This window comes from Nannospalax galili, unplaced genomic scaffold (assembly GCF_000622305.1).
Source record: "Nannospalax galili isolate Female #2095 unplaced genomic scaffold, S.galili_v1.0 scaffold1128, whole genome shotgun sequence".
Classification (NCBI taxonomy): domain Eukaryota; kingdom Metazoa; phylum Chordata; class Mammalia; order Rodentia; family Spalacidae; genus Nannospalax; species Nannospalax galili.
This window is the reverse complement of record NW_008358632.1, coordinates 2,036,004-2,058,411: the sequence shown is the minus strand read 5'-3', so window position 1 is coordinate 2,058,411 and position 22,408 is coordinate 2,036,004. Positions and strand designations below refer to the sequence as shown.

Below are 22,408 nucleotides of genomic sequence, written 5' to 3'. Positions count from 1 at the left end.
AATAGTCCCTGTGGCTCCTACCCAAGCAAAGCGTTCTTCGCATCGTGTGTTCTCTTACAGAGGCAAGAGAGTGGCTTAGGACATCTAAGGAATCAGCCCTTTTGGTGATGTCCCTCAGAAAAGCCATGTTCCACCTGACCCAAGAACAAGGTATGCACAGGTCTATGCGATTTCTATCATCAGTGCCAAAGGCAATTATTAAACACTACATTGTTCTCTGGCCAGAAAACAGAAGTAAAGAAACCAAGATATCATACAAGCCATGCTTATTAGAGCAGGTCATCAATCAAATCAGGTGAACTCACCAATAATACTTCAGATGGATCTGGGTCAGAGCCCTCAAGCTTTCAGGGATGAAGGGAAGAGACACAACTCAACACTGGCACCCTTGGCAGTCTCAGGAGTTGCCTTAATTTTTTAGGGACCTCAACTCAGGACCACCTGGAATTCATCACAGAAAAGAGTTTCAGGTCTAGTCAGTTTAAAGCAGAGTTGGAGGTTTTCTTAAAGATAATTTAATGTAGGCTTTAAGCACAAGGGTTAGGAGAAAAAGCAGCACTCAGAAAGATGTACCTAAGTGTGAGTATGGGAACAAGTGAGAGTCATGTTAATTGTCTTAGCATTAGCTACATATACCATTTTTGTGGCTTTCGAGTTACATCCGACCCACAAGTTTAAAACCCTTTTCCTTTTCTTTTGTCTCTCTTTCAATACGTTTGACTGTAGGGTGGCTCTGGAGATGCCTTGGATGGAATTATAATTTGATACGGTAAAAACCAGAAGTCACTAAGATTGCAAAAGGGGTTTATACGTGTTCTTTCCCTATGAATGGGGTTTCTGGTAAGAGTTACAGAAAACTGCAGGTTTACAGGTAGGAGGGGAGAAAGACCTTAAACAGTAGTTAACTATGCTGGAATTCCTCCTCCTTGGCTGCCAAGAGGCTCCAACCAGACTTGTGAGTGAGAGACTATTTTCTTTCTTACGTCCCCATAACTTCTTTCCTTTCTATTTTGCCTCATATCAACTGGAGAGAAACGTACCAAGGGTCACATTTTCTTGAGAATCCAGAACAACCAAATACTTCCTTCTCTGTGTCATCAAATAGAAGTAAAAAGCAGTTGATGCCAGCTGAAGCGAGACAATAAGAAAAAGTCCCTGGACTAAAATGATTCCAGCAGCTGTGTAAAACTGTTCAATCCTTCCTCTCCATCTGGAGTTCATTGCTGCAAGTGGTTGATACCTGAACTGTGTCTTTTCTCCTGGTTGTAGCTTGGCGAAACCAGGACACTGGAAAAGAAGCATACCCAGTGGGGTTCTAAGAAACAGGACTTGCCTTATAAACCACTATAAAGGATGTTTCGCCCTCCAAAGGGAGGGTGGGGTTTAGTTCAAGTAATGCCTGCCCTAGTTCTTTGATGAAAGCTCCTTTCAAGAGACTTCAGATGATCATCAAGGTACCGTGGGTAACTCTTAACACATTTGGTAAAAATGTTAATTTTCTTTTTAATGCTCAGACTTTATTCTCTGCATTAATTGATAAACCAAGACCCCTTTCTAAACAGTCTAAGTAGTAACCAGTGTCGCTTGGATCACCCCAAAAGCCAAAGGAGTTACTGTTGTCAGCTTCTGCCTTGGATATTGCCTCGTATATGACAGAAAGACATGATGTTGGGAATTTTTACCTAAATACCCCAGCTAGACTCTATAACATAAATAAGTGTGATATTTACAAACTCTCAAGAGCTTACAGTGACACTCTGAGCTACATATATAGCTTTGTTCTTATGTCCCAAAATTAAGCATAGCCTGTGTCTTATAGAAACAAAGAAAGCATACTGAGCAAGGATATGGCTAATAGATTCAGTAAGGTTCTGTTGTCTTCCACAGATCAATAAAAATTAAGGGACTTCATGACTCATGTCACCTGGAAAGAAAAGTGTTAACTACTCTAGCCACTTGTGCCTTTGGGGGAAAAGAATTATAAAGTCCACAGTCCAGAAACATCCTAAGGGCCTGTCGTCTCAGTCTCTGTAATAACCTAGAGGTTATACTATGCCAGTGCTTTTTCTTAATCAGGGAAAAAGGGGGCTAGAGAGATGACTCAGATGTTCTGGCTGCTCTCTCAGAAGACCCAAGTTCAGTTCCTAGCACCCACATAATGGCTAAAAATCATCTGTAACTGGAGTGACCCCTTCCTTGTCCCTTAAAGACAATGGCAGTCTGCTCACTAATAGTTAACACTGTCACTTGGCTCACTAAGAGTTAACAGACTAATATAGAGGCTTGGGGAAATGTTTTGCAGGCCAATTTGTAGCATGCCTATGTGCAGCCTGGAGTCACATCTCTGCAGAGAAATCTGAACCTAAAGAGAATGCAACCAATCACTTTAAGCACCAAACAAGGGCCTCTGGGAAGACCAGCCATAGGTAGGATGTCATCACCCCCTAGCGGCCAAATGTGGGCAACAGCCCCATCTTGCTCTTGGATTCACTCCTGTAAACTCTGTTTTAGAGACTTTGCCATGCAAACCCTGGTCTGCAACAAATGCTTGATAGCTTCTCACTAAAGGATAAAAGGCCACCTTGGTTCCCATGCCCCAGTGGAGCTTCTTCAGGGGCGTGCAAGAGGTAGGTTGGTGCAGAGCTGAGGCCATGGGCTAGCCACACACAGCCAGCAACTCTGGAAAGTCCCTAAGGCTCAGCCCCTTGTCTATACAGCAGGTACAACATAGGACCTAACTCAAGAGGGCTGGGAAGACCGATGGCCAGAGGAAGAGTTTGCCTCACCTTCACTAAAGGCTATGGGAAACTGGCAGTACAAAGGGTCCGGCCTGAACACAGGTGACACCTCCACCCCATTTAGCCAGTAACAGGTAATGAATGCTCTTCTGCTGTTGCTCCGAGTTACAGGAGGGACTCCAGTGTCCATAGGACACTGACTTGGATTCCAGTCTTCTTCTGTATTGACATTCTGTCGATTTGTTTGTGGCCCTCACCTTCTTTCAGCATTTAGTCCTTTCCTTATTTCTGACCATTTCCCCTCTGCAGTGCTGGGGATGGAACCCAGGGCCCTGTGGATGCTAGGCCAGAGTGACAGCCCCAGTCCTGTTTGCTCAGATTCTTCAACACTTCTGGAACAAGGCAGAAGTGTTTGAGACTTGGCAGGTCAGGTCTGCTCGTCATATACATGCTGAGCCAGTTCCAGATGCTGCCTGACGCTGTTATCTTTAAGTGAAAAGCTTTCTGTCCATGACTCAGCAGTTCCAAAATACACGTATCTGAAACTTAAAAACCATCCTAATTCAGAGGGTCTGGTGGACCCCAAGAACCTCTACTTTTAAGTTTTCTCAGCTGCATCTAAGGCAGCCACCCAGCTGTGGCTCTGGAAAGGCATGCACGAGTGCTTCTGATCTGGGAACTGAAAGAGGCGGTCATAGCAAAAAATGTCAAATGCCTTCACAAAACCATTTCCTCAATAAAATGAATCCCAACTTTATTCGGCTGACAGGCTTTCAAAACAAGGGGCATAAATCTAAATGTACTACTCAAACTTATTTAAATTCAACAGGGCAAGTTGGCTTCAGAGAAAAACCCACCAGTGAAGCTTTCTGTAAAAACTACTTACTTGGTTCTTGAGTTTGGCTTTTCTTAAAGTGACAACTGGAACATATGATCACTTAATATGGTTTTAGTTCCTTCTGGCATCCCACCTGCTTCAAATCACACCAGGCACACTTAAATGGCTGGTGAGCTCTGCTAAGAATGCACTCCCACCTTCACTAGAGGGCGCTCCCTCCCTGGCCTGGGCTCTTTTCCTCCACTGACTGAGCCAGCTGCCCTGCTGGGGTCAAGGCATGCTCACCAGGCATGGGACAGGAATGTGAGGGAGGGCAGTCAGGTGATTGCCTGCTGGGTACCCACTGGAGTCCAGATCAGCAGGCTGCTGCTCCCTGGTCCCAAGCAGTTAAGATCCCCACTCAAGTTTATTTTGGCTGTGAAGGTATGGCATCAAGTCCATCAAAACCAAGGATCGCTATATAAAGGCAAGTCTGGAAACACCAGTATATACTATAAAACATTGTCCTAACAGCCAGTGAAAGGCAGATTTCACCCAAAGTTGGGAGTCCAAATGGCTCAGCTGTGGCTTGCACATCTTCCTTGAAAGCAGGATGTCTGGTGGGATCCTCAGGTGCCCAGGGGGCAGGACAGTCAAATCTGTGTAACCAAAACTCCACTTTCTGGCCAGCCAAGGGTTTGTGCTGGGTGTGAAGAAAATCTCAAGCTGTCTCTCAACATGAATCTAGGTCTGAAGAGGTTGTAAACCAGCTCTCCCGGCTACTGTCCATTGTTTTCAGTCTGCAGGACTACCAATCCTTCCCCAAGGGTTGAAGATTCCTCCTTCCTGACCATCTAGGGCCCATTTGGCCTAGAGGAGGAGGAGCAGAGGATAGTGGATACTGCATCTGACCAGAAGTAGGAAACTAGAACCCAGGAAACTCATGCTAAAATTCTCCAACAGCCGAGAGTTCATCAAAAGGGGCATTGTTCACATATGTACCCAAGAGACCAATACTGCTGCTAGTCAACAGGAGAGTATGGGAGGTGGGAAGTTACATGGACTGTGAGGAGGAAAATAGGACAGAAGACTAAAGCAGCAAAGGCAGAAAGTAGATGGGGCAAGACAATCAAAGTTAGGATGAATACTGACCAGGTTTCCAGTTCTGGGGAATTCTGCTTTAGTCCCACCAAGAGCTACTAGGCTTAGAGTTTGGTAGGATAGACAGGGGCTGTGACTGATGAACAAAAAAGCTCCCCAGATCTTTCTGGTACTCTCAGAGATTAATCACATTAAATGTGTTTCAAGGCAGACTAATTCTCTAACAAATTCTACAATACATCAGGTATGCAGTCTTCATCACAGCTGAGGAAAAGGAACAGATACCTGGTCCCTGAAACATTCTTACGAAGACATACTTGCCAAGAGAGCTCCAGGGTGGCCTAACAGGGCTGGGGAAATGGAGATTTGCTAATATAGTTCAAGGAACAGAAACTCAAAGAATTCATAGTGGTAGGACTAAAGATGAGACTGTAACTGACAAATTGCTCTTTGCTATTACTACTTTCAGAGGAACAAAGGGCCATGGAAGCCTGGGCAGAGGTGCCAAGCTGCAGGTTCTGAACTGTAAGAGTCAAGTACTCTATTAACTGGAAAAAACACTGGTGACTCAGGTCTTCAATCTCCAGACTGAACACTCCCAGGGAATACCACTGCATCACTTCAGGAAAGACAAACACCCAGCAACCACAGCATGGAAATGCCTACTTGTTAACAGCAATACTTATGTCGCTGCTTCCAGGGATGGATGTTGAGTGTTAGCAGTTAGTCATTTTGGGGGGGTAGGAGGGGAGAGTGGGAGGTGGGGGTGGAAGGGGCGGTGGCAAAAGCAAAGGGATGAGAACTGATCTATCCCAGAAGGTGTTCCGGTTCACTCATCAGGAACCACAAAGGCTGGACAAAGTGTGAACAATGTGGACAGTCTTGTGTGCAAGGTTCATGATGGAAGCTTTCCAGGGTGCGTACCAGTCCTGCGGACAGACCACCAAACCCATTCCTTCCCTCCCCCAGTGAGAGCGAGAGAAAAGGAACTTGATCCACTCCTAAGCACCACACATCTTGATGACCCTAGCTCCTCCTCTCCAGATGTCACAGAAAACAGAACAGGTTTGATACTAAGTCACAATTAGTCCTGGAGGTGGGTGTCTTCACAGTTGAGGCATACATTTCAAAAGGCTGCCGCCCAGCCCACCATTCTTGCTTGCACACACACATGTGCGCACATACACTTTAACACGATGGGAAGGCTGTCCAGCGCTGGATGTGGCTGGCTCATGTCAAGTACTGCACCACAAGGAACATAACTGCACAGGTGAGTAGCATCCCGCCAATCATGAAGTACTTGTACTTGTCTTGGAAGGCCCGCTTCTCAATGAGCCGCATCACTGTGTTGGACAAACCCAGCATGTTGGCAATGTCAAGAATCTTTTTCTGAGTTCCCTGTGGCAGATGAGAAGAAAAGAAAAACAAAGATTACCCTGTTGGCCAAGGGTGGGAAACGGTTGCCACGAGCTGGGGTTTTACTAACAGACCCTGTCTTGGACATACCCAGAGTACTGAGAAAGCAACACCCATCAGAAATGGATTCACTCTACCATAACCAACTAGTGTTTGATCAAAGGGGAAAGAAGTCTTTTCCACAAATGATACTAGATCTGGCTACATATCACATATATGTATCATACATGTACATATGTATATTTCATATATGTGTGTAAAAATGAACTTTGATTTACATTATATACAAAACCAGGGCTGGGAAGACAGCTCAGAGGGCAAGAGTGCTTGCTGCACAAACACACGGATCTCTAGAACCCCTGTAAAAAGCCGGATAAAGTTGTTCCTGTGCACATAATCCCAGTGCCATGGGGGATGATCACTGGCCTTACTGGCCACGAACCTAGCTACAGATTCAGTAGAGACCCTGTCCCAGGGGAATAAGGCAGCATGATAGGATCAAGTGTGCACTTTCATAAGTACATCACACACCAAAAACAAAAAAAGGTAAAAAATTTAAAATCAATTCAAGATGGATCACAGAATTAAACACAAAAGCTAAAACTACACCAAAACTTCTTTTGAAAAAACAAAACGGGGCTGGAGAGATGGCTCAGTAGTTAAAAGCACTAGATGCTCTTGCAGAAGACCCAGGTTTGTTCCCCAGCACTCACGCGGCAGCTAACAACCATCCTTAACTCCAGTTCCAGGGGATATGATGCCTTCTTCTGACCTCTTCGGGCACTGCACAATATGGGCTCACTTATATACATGCAAGCAAAACCCTTCTCTTAGTTTGTTTCTCCATTGCTGTGACAAAACACTCTGACCAATACCAAATTGGGGAGGAAAGGGTTTATTCAGCTTACAACTCCCAGGTCGCAGTTCATCAGGGAGCCCAAGGTAGGAACTCAGAGCAGGAACCTGGAAGCAGGAGCTGGAGCACAGGCCATGGAGGAATGCTGCTTACTGGCTTGCTCCCCTGGCCCCTGCTCAGCCTGCTTTCTTATGCAACACAGGCCCACCTGCCCAGGGGTGGCACCACCCACAGTGGCCTCCCACATCACTCATCAAGAAGATGCCCCTCAGACATGGCCACAGGCCAGTCCAATAGAGGCAATTCCCCAACTGAGGCTCCCTCAACCCAGGTGTGTCAAGTTGACACAAAAGTTATCCAGCACGACCCTCATCCACATAAAATAATGAAAACAAAACAAATCAGGAGTAGATCTGAAAACAATCCAGATTACCCATCAAGAGAGGATGAAGAAATTATAGTATATATGCATAATGGAACATGGTTCAGCAATAAAAAGGACCTAATTACCATATGTAACCAAACATGTCATAACATGAATGAACCTTGAAAACATCAGAGGGATAAAACAGTGGTATGAATACAGTTCCATGAAGTTCAATAACAGGCGGAACTAATTTAGGGTGCAACCAATTAGAACAGTGACTGCCTAGGGAGAGAGTTAGACTGAGACAAGGCAGAGGGATCTTTTGGGGTCAAAGATGAGTGCCTTTGTCAAGATTCCCTAGACTATACAAATAGGACCTGTATATGTCACTATATCTAAGTTATACCTCAATAAACAATTTTAAAATTAGAATATCTTATTTTCCTCAGTTGTATTTGATAACTCCCTACTTTATTTTTACAATCCTTCCTGACAGATATCCATATGTACTTGAGGTCAACTGTCTTGAAAGTATACTGACATTACCTATGTTCTGTCTGCAACTTTTTAAAATGCTGATGAAAGACTACTTGTGAACATACCAGTATTTAAGCGCATCAAATAGAACTTTTTCCAACTTTTTTTTTGTGTGTTTTTGAAGCAGGGTCTCCCTGTAGCCACAGCTGTCCTGGAACTATGTAGACCAGGCTGGCCTTGAACTTACAGAGATCCGCCTGCCTCTGCCTCCCAAGTGCTGGGACTACAGGCATGCGCCACCATGCCCGGCTTTCCAGCTTTTTAAGTGACTTTTTACCGCCTAGGTCAATTTATGACAATTGTATTACATATGCATATAAACAGACCTATCCCTCTACTGATCAAAGATAAACTATATACAAGTGTCTTTTCTGGAGACAGTTAAAATTTTGGAGGCAAAGTGGCTCAAATGGGAGCAAATAAGCTCAGAAAACTAGATAAAAACCACGTAAGAGTGATAAAGATTAATTCTACCAATCGGCTGCTCCTATCTTTTGTTATTATTTTTGTTTGTTTTTGAGACAGGGTCTCACTGGTCTGGAACTCAGGATTTTCTTACCTCACTCTCCCCAATGCTGGGATTACACACGTGCTACCACACCCAGCCTCTCCTATCTTTTGACTATATGACTGTGCATCCTGTGTGTGTCTTGAGTTAGACCAGGTCCGAGGTCATTCTTACTTTGTGTTCTATTTTGCTCCATATTTGCTTGTTCTGCCATTTTGTAATTAGGATAAAGAGGTTCTAAGAATACTTAACCACACGTCAAACAATCTCAGTCAAACTTTTTTATTCTTTTTACAAATACAACTAATTTCCACCTACAATTATTTTTAAGATAAACAGTAAAGCAGCTAAAAAGACAGACGGGGTCTGGGGCTAAGGGCCATCACCACTCCTGGGCTCAGGACTGGTGAGTTGCAGTGTGGTGGTAAGCAGAACCAGCGAGTGGGTCTTCTCCAGGAAGGCCCTGAAGTACCAGAAGCACTGCTGATAAATGAGCTCAAAGTCAATCATTGTCACAACAGGGATCTTCAATAATGAGTTCTTTCCATGGATCATAGCTCCCCAATAGCTCAATCTTAGCTTTACAGTTCTTACTTCTCTACTTTTCTTACTCAAATCTCTCAGAATGCTATAATCTATCCACAGTATATAACTGAATGTGGCGAAGTCTTTTTTCGTAACCTATTTTTGCCTCATGGGCTATGATCATGCCATGATTTCTTAGGCAGCTGACAGTCCTTGGATCCAGGGCCCAGTCTACATGCCAGTCAGAAAACAGTACCACTGTGAATGGCCCAATTCTCTGAAACGTTTTCATTAGTTACCAGTTTTCTGAAAACTGCTTCTGTAACAGGTGACTGGTAGAATACCACACGAACACCAACTTGGGTTCATAGTCATCTTCCTGTGTAGATAGATACTCTAGAATATCTTGTATTTTTAAAGGCTACACCAAAAATCTTTTCCTCAGCTTCTTAGCCCCAATAATCCTTGATTAGTAACCTGTCCACTTTGTAGAGTGGAATCTCTAAGGATTCTACTGAGTACAGTATGTTAGTCAGTCCGTATTTACCTGAGGGTCAGAGGGGGTAAAAGCAGCAAAGACAGAAATATGACAGACACCAACACAATGACCTACACCTTCTTATACAAAGTCACCACCCACCACCAAACATAATCAACAGCCTAAAGCACCTGCCTGCCTCTCTGCACTGCTGTCTAGTTTTTAAATGTACATTCAATTTCTTATGAATTAACAAATGTAAGTAAGGTAGGGTCAGACATAGGGCACCCAACTGTGCTCACATGAATAGGTCTAACCTTCAGCTCCCATTAAAGAGCAACTGGGAGAGGAGGCCAGGGGAAGGAGAAGGAAATAAAACACTGTGGACAGGAACGCGGAGCCCACAGTCTGCCCAGACAAGAATCAACAAACCTCATCAAGAGGGATCTTGGGCTGGGGATAGGGCTCAGTGGTAGAGTGGCTGCTTAGCAGGTACAAGGCCTTAGGTTTGATTCTTGGTACTGAAAATAAAAATAAATAAAATGGAGATCTCAAGTCAGATTTGCTTATTATCAGAGACTAGAAAGACAGTTTTTCACAATAGTGAAAAATGAGACACTGCTAAAGGTCTTGCCTTAGTATAAAGTGGAGATTATTTCATCATCACAGGAAGTTCATGGGTCAAACTTCTAAAATCATCTGAAAGTGACCATACATTTCAAAAAGTATCTATCTTCAACCAAAAAATCCCGTGACTTTTAGCCCAGGTCTTTTACACTCCCCTGTTCCTCTCAAGTCCCTGGCCCAGGTGGGAAGAGGGCATCAAGAGACAAGACAAGCAGGAGGGTGCAGGAGAGCACAGAGGAAAGCGAGCTAGAGATCCAAACCCTACTACCTACACGGCTTGCGGGCACACCACCTCTGCCAACACTGCAGGTGGCAGGAGCACATGGACTCCTCAGTGACACAACTTCAGCAGGAAGTTAACATTCCAACAGTAACCTCCACCCCTCCAGCTCTGCATTCGTGCCGCACGGAGGCTTATTAAAGTCTTAACTTTTCCTGAGCCTTGGAAAGGAAAGCAGTTCTCTACAGAAACAGCAGGCTAGCCAACAAGTATTTGTTCAGACTTCTACAGGGCCTGTTCTGAAAGGGAAGCACCCTTTTGGGCCACCGGAAATGCTAGGACTGTCAGTAGGAGGCAGGTGTCACCAGACCTGCCTGATCCTCTCCCTAGTAAGTATAGTAGGAGCTGTTCAGAAATATACTGGAAGCCCGTGGAGCCGGTAGCTCAATGTGGTCCAATAAAAACTAAGATAAAGGTCACACTTCCAAGTGACTGTTTCTCACAGCTCAGCAGCTGGGAGTGCTTTACTCCAGGGGACCACACCCTGATAAAAGGCAGAGCCCACGCCCCAGTAGCCATCAGGCTTGATACAGGAAAAGGCTGAGCCCGAAACATTGCAACTGACATCACTCTGTGTAATGTTTCTGTAAACCACTCCCAGGGGGTTGGAGTCTTAGCAGCACCAACAGAGCAGGGTTCTAGGAATACCTGGGGCTGGAGGGAGAGGGAAGAGTCACATGGAGACCACCAGGTGCTCTCAAAGGAACCTACTTCAGACTTACAGCCTGAAGACACCACTTCTGGGATAAGTACAAAAGAGCCTGGATTATAATGCAATCCACAACTGGAATCTCAAGGGGGGAAAAAATCACCTTAGAGGGCTGCCGTACCTTCATTCTTATATGAGCATTCTATAAAAGCCCTTCTCAGCCTGTCATTGGTCTCCCTTGTGGTAGCTTCATTTCTATGCAAGTTCAATAAAGGGGCACAGCCCTGGCTCTGAAGAGGGGCCACTGTGGTTCACTGCAAGTACCGGTAAAGTGAATTCAGTTCCTTCGGACTTATAGTAAGTCAACTCCGACAAGGATTACAAGCTCAAGGGCTTGGGTTCACTATCACAGTAAAACAAACCAGGGACACAGAAACAAAATACAGAGATAAATGCTAAACTATGAGGCCAAATGAGGCCTTCTCTCTGTTCCCCAGCAGGGACCCCACCTTCAAGGTCAGTCTCTGGGCCCTCAGTCCCTCTAGAATACTGTGCCCGCCTCCAATGAGGTCATCCATGCCGTGGTGAATGTTCTGGAGGGAGGAGTTAAACTGCAGTGATTCATCCATGGGTATGGTGGTGTCAGAATCCTGTGAAAGAAATGCAGGCACTTGATTATCTTTGCTTGCTAGTCAGCTCCTGGGGCGCCGCCACATCTGACCACTCTGCCTTTTGCCCATGGTCAAGCCAGAACAGGTAGAGGGAACAATCCAAGAATCAGAGAAGCCAACGCTAAGCAAACAAGGGGGCTGGGGGCAGGTCTGCTCACACAGCAGCAGAGGAGGTGTCAGACCAGTCACTCCAAATGAGTTCTGCTAAGCATTGATTTCTCCATCTATCCCATTTCCTTGCTGAGGAAAAATTAGCTATTCCTTTAAGACCTTGCTGGTTTCTCCTAAAGGTTTCTCTGGCTCCTCTCAAAGATAGCTGTTCCAAGTATTCTTTCACATGACTTCTTGTTCTTGGTATTAAATGTTTGCTTTTGTTCTTTAGCTATCATATCTATAGCTTATCCCTCCGATTAGACTGAGACTGAGGATCAAAGGGATGGTGCTCTCTACTGAAGTACGGTGTTCAGGATGGGACTATACTTCTGAGCAGGCAGGAAAAGGTTGCTCAAAAAAGAAAGGCAGAGGAAAAAGAAGAAAAAAGAAAACACAGGTTGAGTGCAGGTTATCTGAAATGCTTGGGACCCAAAGTGTCTCAGATTTCAGAACTTTTCAGACTTTCAAAATATCTGCAACGGCGTTTATCCGGTAAATACCGCCTCTGGATTCTGGAATTTCAGATTAAGGTGCTCTATCAATCCTGACCAAGCACTTTCCACTTTACAGGCTCACTGCCCTAAACTAACTGAGTTGTGCTGTGAGTTACTCCAATTTTCCCCATTTTGCAGATGAAGAAAGTAAAGCCCAGACAGATGGAATAACTTGTCCAGAATGACAGGATCCCAGGATTGAATGCAAGGTCTGCTCCTGGTTTAACCCCACTGTAGACAGCAACACTAAGAGCAATCCTATGGTTCTAATTTCGCAAAGACTGTGGGGTGCAAACAGGTACAATCTGTCACTGGCTTTGAGTGTTCTTCCTGCTGTCTCCTGCCATACAGTGCTGCCTCTACTACTGAAAACCAGTTCCATTAGCAGGTTAAACTTCAGCTGCTCTATTAGCCATTACCTCTCAGAATAGGTAAAATGATCAGGAAGAAGTTTCATGTGGTAAGTCAATATTTATTAATAGCCCACTATATTTGCAGTACTACATGAGGTTGACAAGCAACAAAATAATCTTGAGAGATCATCTCTGGCCTAAAAAAAATGCCTGAATACGACAGCATAATTATCCAAAGCCCATACAAGACCTTTTAGTACGTCTCACAGCACGCTGCACTTGTGAACTGTTAATCACTACAACCTGCCTGCCTACTCTGGTGAAATACAGACTATGCACTAAAATTCTAAGGTGCTTGGAGGAATGTACTACAGCATGTGGATGGAACAATGGGAGCTACACATCTGCAAAACAGGATCCTGTACAATTCTAATGACAGGTATACAAAGTAACAAAATACAAACTCAGACTCACTTCATTTGGTAGATCACACAAACAGGACACTGAAAATGACCAATATGTTCCAAAGTCATGTGAAAGGACTGATTTTACTGAGGCTAAAGGGCAGGGACAGGGCTTCTAAGAAATCAAACGTGCAAACCAACAAGCTATTTTCCAAAAGACTTAGGTCAAGCAATCCATCTAACACTAAACATCTGTTAACAAATTCCTCCAAATTGCTGCTCAGACCAGGGGCCAAAACATTTTAATGCATCTGCCACTGGAACCACACACATACACAGCACAATGGCAACTGCCTGGAGGCAGCTTTCAAATGCTGCTTTTTCTACAAATGGGCTAAGTTCTAATCATCTGTCTCTATCTGATCACAAAAACATCTTGGACATGCGAACTTCCACCTTTGCGGCAGACCAGTCGAACCAGATAATTTTCACTTCTGCCCCTTCCTTCAATTTAACTGCTTCCTCTTCAGGTTGATGTGTTGGAGAGAAATTCCTTGTCTAGGTATAGTCTCAGTGGCCATGTACAAAGTCCCCTGTCATTTCCAGTTGGTCTCCTCCTCATTAGTTAGTTTCTGGCACCCCCTCCCCACCCCCAAAAGGTGAAGCCTGGTGACCTGCATTCAGTCCTGACACCTGTCAGGTGCCTGCCAAACCTTGGTGTTTGGCTTACGTTAGTGGTGAAGGTACGCGACAAAAGTTCCTCTCGCTGTCTCTCCTGCTGCTCCCTGGCATAGCGCCGGTGCTGAAAGTTCCTGAGGGCCGTCTGCAGGTGCTGGACATCATACTTTAACTGGTCGACACGGCTGGAATTGATGGAGAGAGAGATTAAATTCCAGGAGCTCAGAGTGGCACAATTTGAGGCAGTCAGGCTTTGACTTCAGAAAGACCTTTCCTTACTTCTCCCCACAGTGCACATGCCATCCCCTGAAATTCATCAAAGATGTTCAAGTCAGGAAGCAGCCATGGTTAAAGTGGCTGGTAGCACACACGACTCCAGCAGTTTTACTCAAATACCTGCTGGACTCTGATTCTGGGTGCATGTCAGAAAGAGAGAACAGGAAGCAGGTTCGATGACCCCTTCCTGACCTTTTATGGATTATATCACACTCCTAGAAGAAGCCCAAGGGCATCTTTGAGGTAAAGCATCAATGAAGTTTCATGAAACTTTTGGGAGCAAGGTTGGGGTGGTGGTGGTGAGGGTGGTTTCACTTGAATTTCATGGTAGAGTATCAAACATTAGATCAGTATTTCATTATAAAGAGACTGATTGAAGTGATTAAGAACACAAGTGTATTTCAACCCAAGAAGAAGCCAGTGAGAACCAAACAGCACAACCAAACTCCTTAGCACCATTAGGCTTTCAGCAGCCAGGGGTCTGGTCAGAAAAACAGAGGTGAAGGCAAATTTTCAAAACAACTCCAAAGAAACACAGGGTCATAATCACAGGCTTCCAAGCCACCAAACCTCATACTTTTCGTTTGGAAGGGATATCACTCAGAACTCTTAGGGAGACTTTATCTCTGCATAGCCTTCATCTTAATATGTACCAGATTTTCAGAATATTCTACAGCCTCTATGGAAGAAAGGCCTGCCTTAGTGGGCCTGGGTGTTAGAGCCATGTCAGGGGGTCAACACTCACAGTTTGCCATTCTGCCTTCTATTAGGGGGCTCCTTGCTTGACAAAATCTCCAGACGTTCTAGACGGCTGAATATCTGGTCTAGGCTTGCTTGGATTTCATTTTCTACTACTGCACAAAAGAGAAAAAAGAATAATTGCTGGAAGAGATAGTGAACTTAGAATGACAAATGAAACATTTTTCCACAACATAAATTAAAACACGTATTTCAAAAGGAGAACAATGTACACAGAGATGAATTAATTCAAGGTGTAAATGTTTCAAAGTTTATGTTCCCTTATAAGCATACAGACACATACATAGCTACACACAACTGTTCTGTCATTTTTTAAAGCTGCAGGTGTATCTGTAGAAATAAATTTCCTATCTTTAGAAAACAAAACATCTAAAGGTTGCCCAAATATGTTAAGCTAGTTTCTGATACAAATTTAGTTTTCTTTGAGATTACATTCAGATAATGATTACAAATACCTACTAAAAGGGCTGTCAACCAAATTTTCTTATAGTAATGAAGTTAGAAGAAAAATAAAAAGTATAAAGGAAAGGGACAATTAGAATGGAAACACCCAGAGGCTTTCTGAAAGAATGAGTGGGCTCAGATATGTTGCAGCTCTCAAAATAGACCACATATCAACAGGAAAGACCCAGGAAGAGCCCACAGAGGCAGAAAGCTGTGATAAATTGTCATTTTCCTTATCCCCTTTGATAAGGCAGTCAAAATGTCCTCTTTCCACCTCCAATCAGGCAGTAGTGAGATTATTGGGAAGGCAAACAAAGTCTGATGGGCAGAAATAAACTGCACAAAACCAAGCATCCAGGTAGCTGTCTGCCCCACCAACTAGTGACAGCCCCAGTACCACTCCTTCCTAGGCCTTCACACCTGCAGCAAACACTTTAGATTAGGGCACTGTGGGGTGCAGAACCAACTGAACAGCCAGGGTGGGAGCCCTGGAGAGAGGCAGGAAACGGAAATAGACCTGATGAGAGAAGGGCAGTAAGGTGGCAAGAGCTTCTGAGGGAATGTCTACAAGACTGGCTCGGTAAGGGGCCTTTCTCAGAACACAAACAGAACTCCAAACCACAACCAGTGTGCTTCTCAAAGACACTAGTGTGGGAACTAAACTAATTAATACTGCTAGTTATTTCCGAATAATCCTCCTAAAAAATCAGAGTTCTCAGAGCAGAAGAGATGGCCAGTTCCAGGTCAACGTCTCTGAATTTTCACGGACTGCATTCCTCTGAGGACTAGGTAATGAGATTAAGACAGATGGGGACAGAACTTCCATTCCCATAGGGCCAAGTCGGGTTGAGTGCAGGGGTAATGGGGGATAAGACCGGTGGAGGACTGCATTCCTCCGAGGACTAGGTAATGAGATTAAGACAGATGGGGACAGAACTTCCATTCCCATAGGGCCAAGTCGGGTTGAGTGAAGGGGTAATGGGGGATAAGACTGGTGGAACTCCAATGGGCACAATCGGGGAGATCTGTGACTTGGCCATAGGGTTGTTCTGTCCACCCCAACAAGACTCATTCCAAACTGAATCTAAGCCCCCGGGGCAGAATGCAGTCAGGAAACCCAGCCCATTAGCCCGGTGTCAGAGAAAGGACTCTGGTCTCCTTGGTTAATTACTCACAGTGCACAGACTCCTTGTCTGCTGTCTCCAGGCGTCCCATGTGAGACTGAATCTCGTGGACCTGCCTATCAAAGGAAGAGGGAGGAAATGAGTGAGACAGGAATAATCACCAGCACTTCAGTCAGGAAAGAGAACTTTTTCTAGGGCCAACATACAACTGATTTAAATTGACAGTGCAGCTGAACTGTAAGACTTACATATGGTGTTTAGGACACTATTTTGGCATAATTTCTAATATCCTAATGGTAATAATAATAACACTGATAGCATTTAGTGAATGCTTACTGTATTTGAGACACTGCTAGGTCAATAACTCTGTAAGGAAAAGTACTATCATCATTTTATAAATAAAATGACCGAAACCCAGAATGCTTATGTAACTTGCTCAAGGTCACATAGCCGGCGATAAACCTCAACCAGGGTCCAACCAATCCCACTCTCTGTTCTATGACCCAATGTGCTGAGCACTGGTCTGTATTAGCAAGAGTCAAAGGGCAAGTGAGATATAATCCTTGCCCTTGAGAAACAATGTAATTAGGAATTGACAGGCTAGATAGACATGAAAAAACCCTGAGAAGATTTACAAGAAAACCTACACACAAAGCAGAAACAAACAGAAAGCTGAAAAGTTGTGTATAGTGGGGCAGAGGAAATGGAAAGGCCGAGGCCAAAGAACTGTAAACTGGAGTCTTATGGATGGAGTGAGTTGTATTCAGTTGTTTTTGAGACAAGATAGCATTATGTAGCTGAGGCTGGCCTCAAACGTATGATGGTCCTGCCTTGGCATTCAGAGTGCTGGGGTTATAGTCATGCATGTCACCATACAAGGCTTGGATAGAGGAGGTCTAAGTATTACTTTGAAGAAGGTGGATTGGGGTTTAGCGAAGAAAGGGAGGAAGAAAATGATACACAGAAGGCATGCAAGGCATTTCAGGTGGATTAAAAGCAGGCTGGACAGCTTGAAGGAGAGTCAGAGAGAAAGCAGTGGGGGATGCTTAGTGGAAGGCCCTGAAAGATAGGAATCTCCTGTTTGGTAAACATCTCTGGCTGGCAATAGGAGGGAGACTGCCATCTCATTTAGAAACGCAACACAGTCCCAGACATCAGGCCTAGAGCACTCTCTGGAAGCTTCCCAGGGCCTGGCCAAGGTCACCCTCTGAATACTTCCTAATCACCCCCTATCACCTGTAGGCCCCTGGAATGTTGCTTATGTTAGCCCCGACAGCCTCCTGTGCTTCCACAGGTCTTTCACCTACAGCCTTGTGCAGGGGCCTTATCTCCAGTTCTTGAGGAAAAGCTCAACAAGCCTCCACTGTGAGCACTACATACCAAAACCTCAGATTTACCAGGGCCAGCAAGGAGCCCCACTCTGGTTTCAGTGTCTCTAGTCTTTTCCAGGGCTTCCCTGTGGCTTCTAAATAGGACCCAAGGCACCAGAAGAAGCCAGGCCAGCTGTCTAAGGATTTCCTGAATGCTCCTAGGCAAAACTTGTGACCCTGAGAAACAGCCAGAAATCACTACTAGAGTCTGAGACTGGTCAGCTGCTCCAGGGAGGGGAGTGCAGGGTATTTTGGAAAGGGAGGGTGTGGAGGTCCAGAGGCTGATGCAGGAACGCAGATCAAGGTAACCACCACGTGGAATATCTCAGGGTAACAACAACAGAGGACTGATGGGCAGAAAAATTAGGACTCCTAGTAGTAGGAGCAGGATGTAGGCAGTGAGGTAACATTTGCATTGGTGACTTAATAAATCAGAAAGCTGCTGCCATTATTGGCAAGAAGGGAAACAAACAAACAAAAACATGGTAGAGGGGCAAAATACCAGCCAAGACAATACTGAAGAAATATGTGGAAGGATCACTTCTCCTGCCTGTAAATAAGGCTTACTACAATCTGGGCCAGATAATGCAGGCCTGTAAGCCTAGCTACTTGGGGGGCTAGTAGTTGGGAGGGGGGTGAATCAGGAGGATTCAAAGTTCAAGGCCAGCCTGGGCTACACAGTGAGTTCAAGGCCAACCTGGGCAACTTAGTGAGACCCTGGCTCAAAATAAAAAGTGAAAAGAAACTGGGGCTACAGTGCTGTAATAGAGCCCTTCAGTGACAGGGCCCTTTAGACAGAGCCCTTCTGTGAGAGAGCCCTGTAGATAGAGCCCTTTAGTGACAGAGCCCTTCAGTGATACAGCCCTTCAGATAGAGCCCTTTAGTGCCAGAGCCCTTCAGATAGAGCCCTTTAGTGACAGAGCCCTTCAGTGATAGAGCCCTTCAGATAGAGCCCTTTAGTGACAGAGCCCTTCAGATAGAGCCCTTTAGAGATAGAGCCCTTTAGTGACAGAGCCCTTCAGATAGAGCCCTTTAGTGACAAAGCCCTTCAGTGACAGAGCCCTTCAGTGATAGAGCCGTTCAGTGACAGAGCCCTTCAGATAGAGCCCTTCAGTGACAGAGCCCTTCTTCAGTGACAGAGCTCTTCAGATAGAGCCCTTCAGTGACAGAGCCCTTCTTCAGTGACAGAGCTCTTCAGATAGAGCCCTTCAGTGACAGAGCCCTTCAATGACAGAGCCCTTCAGCGACAGAGCACTTGCTTAGCATGTGCAAGGACCTAAATTTAATCCCTATTACCAAAAAGAAAAAAAAAAAAGGCTTGCTACAAAGTCATAATAATCACAGTAATATGGTAGCAGTGCAAGGACAAAAGAAGGAGAGAGACAAACTGGGCCCAAGTGGAAAGAGAGCCCAGAAGCAGCCACATACTTTCTGACTTGGGAGACAAGGCAGTTGGAAAAGAATGGACTTTAAAAAGTGCTGAGAGCTCAGTTTATCATATAGAGAAAAGGTACTTCATGGAACCCTCCAACTCAAACCCTCAAGATGATTTAAAACCTATATGCAAAAAGCAAGGCTCTCAAGTTCTCTGGAAAAAAACAAAGTGCATAAATGATGTTGAGTTAAAGATTCCTCAACCCTTGCCAAACCCACAAACCACAAAGAACTGGTAAATTTGACTACAACAACATCATAATAATAATTTCTCTATGCCAAAGGCACCAGTAAATAAGCAAATATATCCACAGCAGATAACAAAAGGACTAATGTCCAGAATATATAAAGAACTGCTACAAATTAATAGGAAAAGTCAAATGAAGCATTTTTTAATGGGCAAAGGGCAAATGACAGAAAAGGGAACCCTAAAGAGACAATAAAGGCATAAAAAGTTGCTCAGTTTAGTGGTGACTCAGGAAAACACAGATTAAAACCAATGAGATCACACTGCTTCCAACAGATTGACAAACAGGTTAAAGTCTGAGAACACACATGGACATGGATATGGGAAAACCAGAACTTCCACAATAACTGGTAGGATTATAACTGGCAAAATAGCTGGGCATGGTGGCACATGCCTTTAATCCCAGCACCTGGGAGACAGAGGTAGGTGGATCTTTATGAATATGAGGCCAGCCTGATCTACAAAGCCAGTGCTACACAGTGAGACCCTGTCTCAAATAAATAATAAATAAATAAAACTATGAAATACTTTAACAGCTTTCTGACAAGCCCTAGCAGAATTAATATGCTAAACTACATGACTAGCACCACTTCTAGTGTAAGTCTTGAGAGGCTCTGGTTTATATTGCGGAGACTATCATATGTAACAGATGTTCATCAAAGCCTTTTTGCACAGATCTCTAATCCACCAGCCACAAATCAAAAAGTGGTGAAAACTGAAGTTTTTTAAGTTTGTAGCAAACTAATTATATAGTGAAAACTGATCAGACTTGAATCTGTTGTGGTCTTTGCTTGTTCCATATAGTGCGGCATTTTACTGTCCCTTTCACGAATCCTGTGCTGCTCTTATGTTGGAGATATTATATGTAACACATATCTTTCTGAAAAGCTAAATGAAACCTGAATTCCAAAGTAATTTGTGTTTAAGGGTTTCAAATAAAGGACTGTAGGTCTGTAGAGATAACAACTGAAGTGTTCATCAAACAAGGAAGTTAGTATTTCAGCAGTTTAAATGAAAGCTAGGGCCGGAGAAATGGCTTGGCAGGTAAAGCCACTTGCCACCGAGCCTGACAACCTGAATTAGCTGAGGCCCATGTGGTGGAAGGACAGAACTGGCTTCTGAAAGTAGTCCTCTGATCTCCACACTCACATTGTATACATGTACACACATGTATATATATACATATCCCCCTATACAATAAACAAAAGCATAATAAATAAAAGCTAGACCTGGGGCTGGAAAGATGGTTCAGCAGTTAAGAGCACTGACTGCTCTTGCAGAGGACCCGGGTTCAATTCCCAGCACCCACATGGCGGCTATAAACCGTCCTTAACTCCAGTTCCAGGGGAATCCGAAGACCTCTTCTGACCTCCATGGCACTGCATGACACAGGTGTGTTCACATACATGCAGGCAATGCTCATACACATAAAATAAAAAATTTTTTTAAAAAGCTAGACCTATTCATATTGGCATGGACAATAAGTCTTCAAGATAAGACATTAAATGGAAAAAGAAAAACCTAGAACATTATCTTTCTTGGTAAATTAAAAACCACGTAAACCAGAGGCATGTATTGCTGTGAGCACAAGTAGAGGAAGAATCATAAAAAGCACTGGCAGGAGGGTAGCTATCTCTGGAGGTTGAGAACGGGTATGGGTCGGGTATGGGAGCTTTAGATTCGGCTTCTATCTATAAATCAATAATCTGAAGCATGTTTAGTGATACGAGTCCTAATACTGGGTTTTATTGCTCTTCATTTTTATGTTTGCAATATTTCATAAATAAAAAATGTTAATGGTAAATGGTTTAATGAAGCTCAACACTCACTTGCTCATTCATTCATTCATTCATTCACACATTCAACAAACAAATGGGCAATAAAATCACAATAGTCTATGGGCAACTGTGAAATGAAACCCATCAACACTGGAAAAGGTCACACTGAAGATACCACAGTAAATCTAAGTTGGTATCTTACAATGAATAGAGCTTGATGATAGTACAGAGACTTATAATGGGATAAGCAAAGAGACCAAGTGATGCTCTTCAAATATTTGGAATTGACTTAAAGAGAAAAGGGTTTATTCCCTGTTACTGCTTGAGGGAGCCCCCAAACCAAAAGGTACATATTTAAAGATGTCACATTTTAGCTTTACATAGGACCTTCAAGCAGGGGTAGGGATGAAGAAAGATCCTGTTTCAACACAGGGTCATGGACTGCCTTGGGTCTTACAAGAGTCTTCATGCCCAAAGTTAGAATTGGAATGAAGAACTTGTCAGTCCCTTTCAAGTCTGGATTCTACAAGGACAGGAGAGACGATAAGACCCTAAGAACACTCTTTGCTCAGCTTTCTTATACTACTTTTTAATCTAAAAAGGTTGCAGAAAAACATTACTGACTTTTCCCATTCAATTTCTATTCGAAAGTTCTGTTTGACTCGGAATGAATTAGAAAAGATATAATCAAGTCCAGTCTCTACATTTCATGATAAGAATCAAATGCAAACATGCCAAGTGTGAACGCCATGGTGAAAGCTAACACAGCAAGTGCAAAATCTGTTTCCACTCAAGTGGGAAGCAGACAACACCCCATGAGCCAATAAGAAATAGGTGACACAGGCGGATGTGATGGCACATGCCTGTAATCCCAGCACTGGGGCAGCAGAGGCAGGAAGATCTCTGTGAGTTCAAGGCCAGCCTGGTCTACATAGTGAGTTCCAGGCCAGCTGGGGCTACAGGGAGACCCTGTCTCAAAAAGACCAAACAAACAAACAAACAAATAAATAAATAAATAAATAAATAAAAGAAATAGGTGACACATAAGAATGACTTGGGGGGTGGTATAGACCTGAGAGAAAAAAAGAAGTCTTAGGCCTATCTAGCATGGGGTCCACTACGGGCTTGGGCAGTAATATAACCAAGAAGAGAGCTAGTACTCGGTAAGCAAGAGGCATTGTTGTTTCTAAGTTTTACAGAAGATGTAACAATTTTAAACTGCTCCTTAAAAAAAAAGCCGGGTGTGGTGGTGCATGCCTTTAATCCCAGCACTTGGGAGGCAGAGGCAGGCGGGTCTCTGTGAGGTTGAGGGCAGCCCGGTCTA

The 22,408-nt window shown here is 44.1% G+C and overlaps 1 protein-coding gene across 4 annotated transcripts in view; it reads right to left on the bottom strand.

Moving 5' to 3' along the window:
- Positions 1-3,475: 3,475 nt before the first annotated feature.
- Gosr2 (golgi SNAP receptor complex member 2) overlaps positions 3,476-22,408 on the bottom strand; it is a 21,550-nt gene continuing 2,617 nt past the window's right edge. For 3 of the 4 annotated variants that reach the window (XM_008821918.3, XM_029558077.1, XM_008821919.3), the window contains exons 2-6: positions 16,307-16,371; positions 14,674-14,782; positions 13,705-13,837; positions 11,409-11,549; positions 3,476-6,054 (exon numbers count right to left, since the gene is read on the bottom strand). In XM_008821918.3, the coding sequence (XP_008820140.1) occupies positions 5,887-6,054; positions 11,409-11,549; positions 13,705-13,837; positions 14,674-14,782; positions 16,307-16,371 (616 nt within the window). In that variant the 3' untranslated portion in view covers positions 3,476-5,886. The remainder of the gene's footprint in view (positions 6,055-11,408; positions 11,550-13,704; positions 13,838-14,673; positions 14,783-16,306; positions 16,372-22,408) is intronic. The other variant, XM_017795307.2, reaches the window with a different exon arrangement.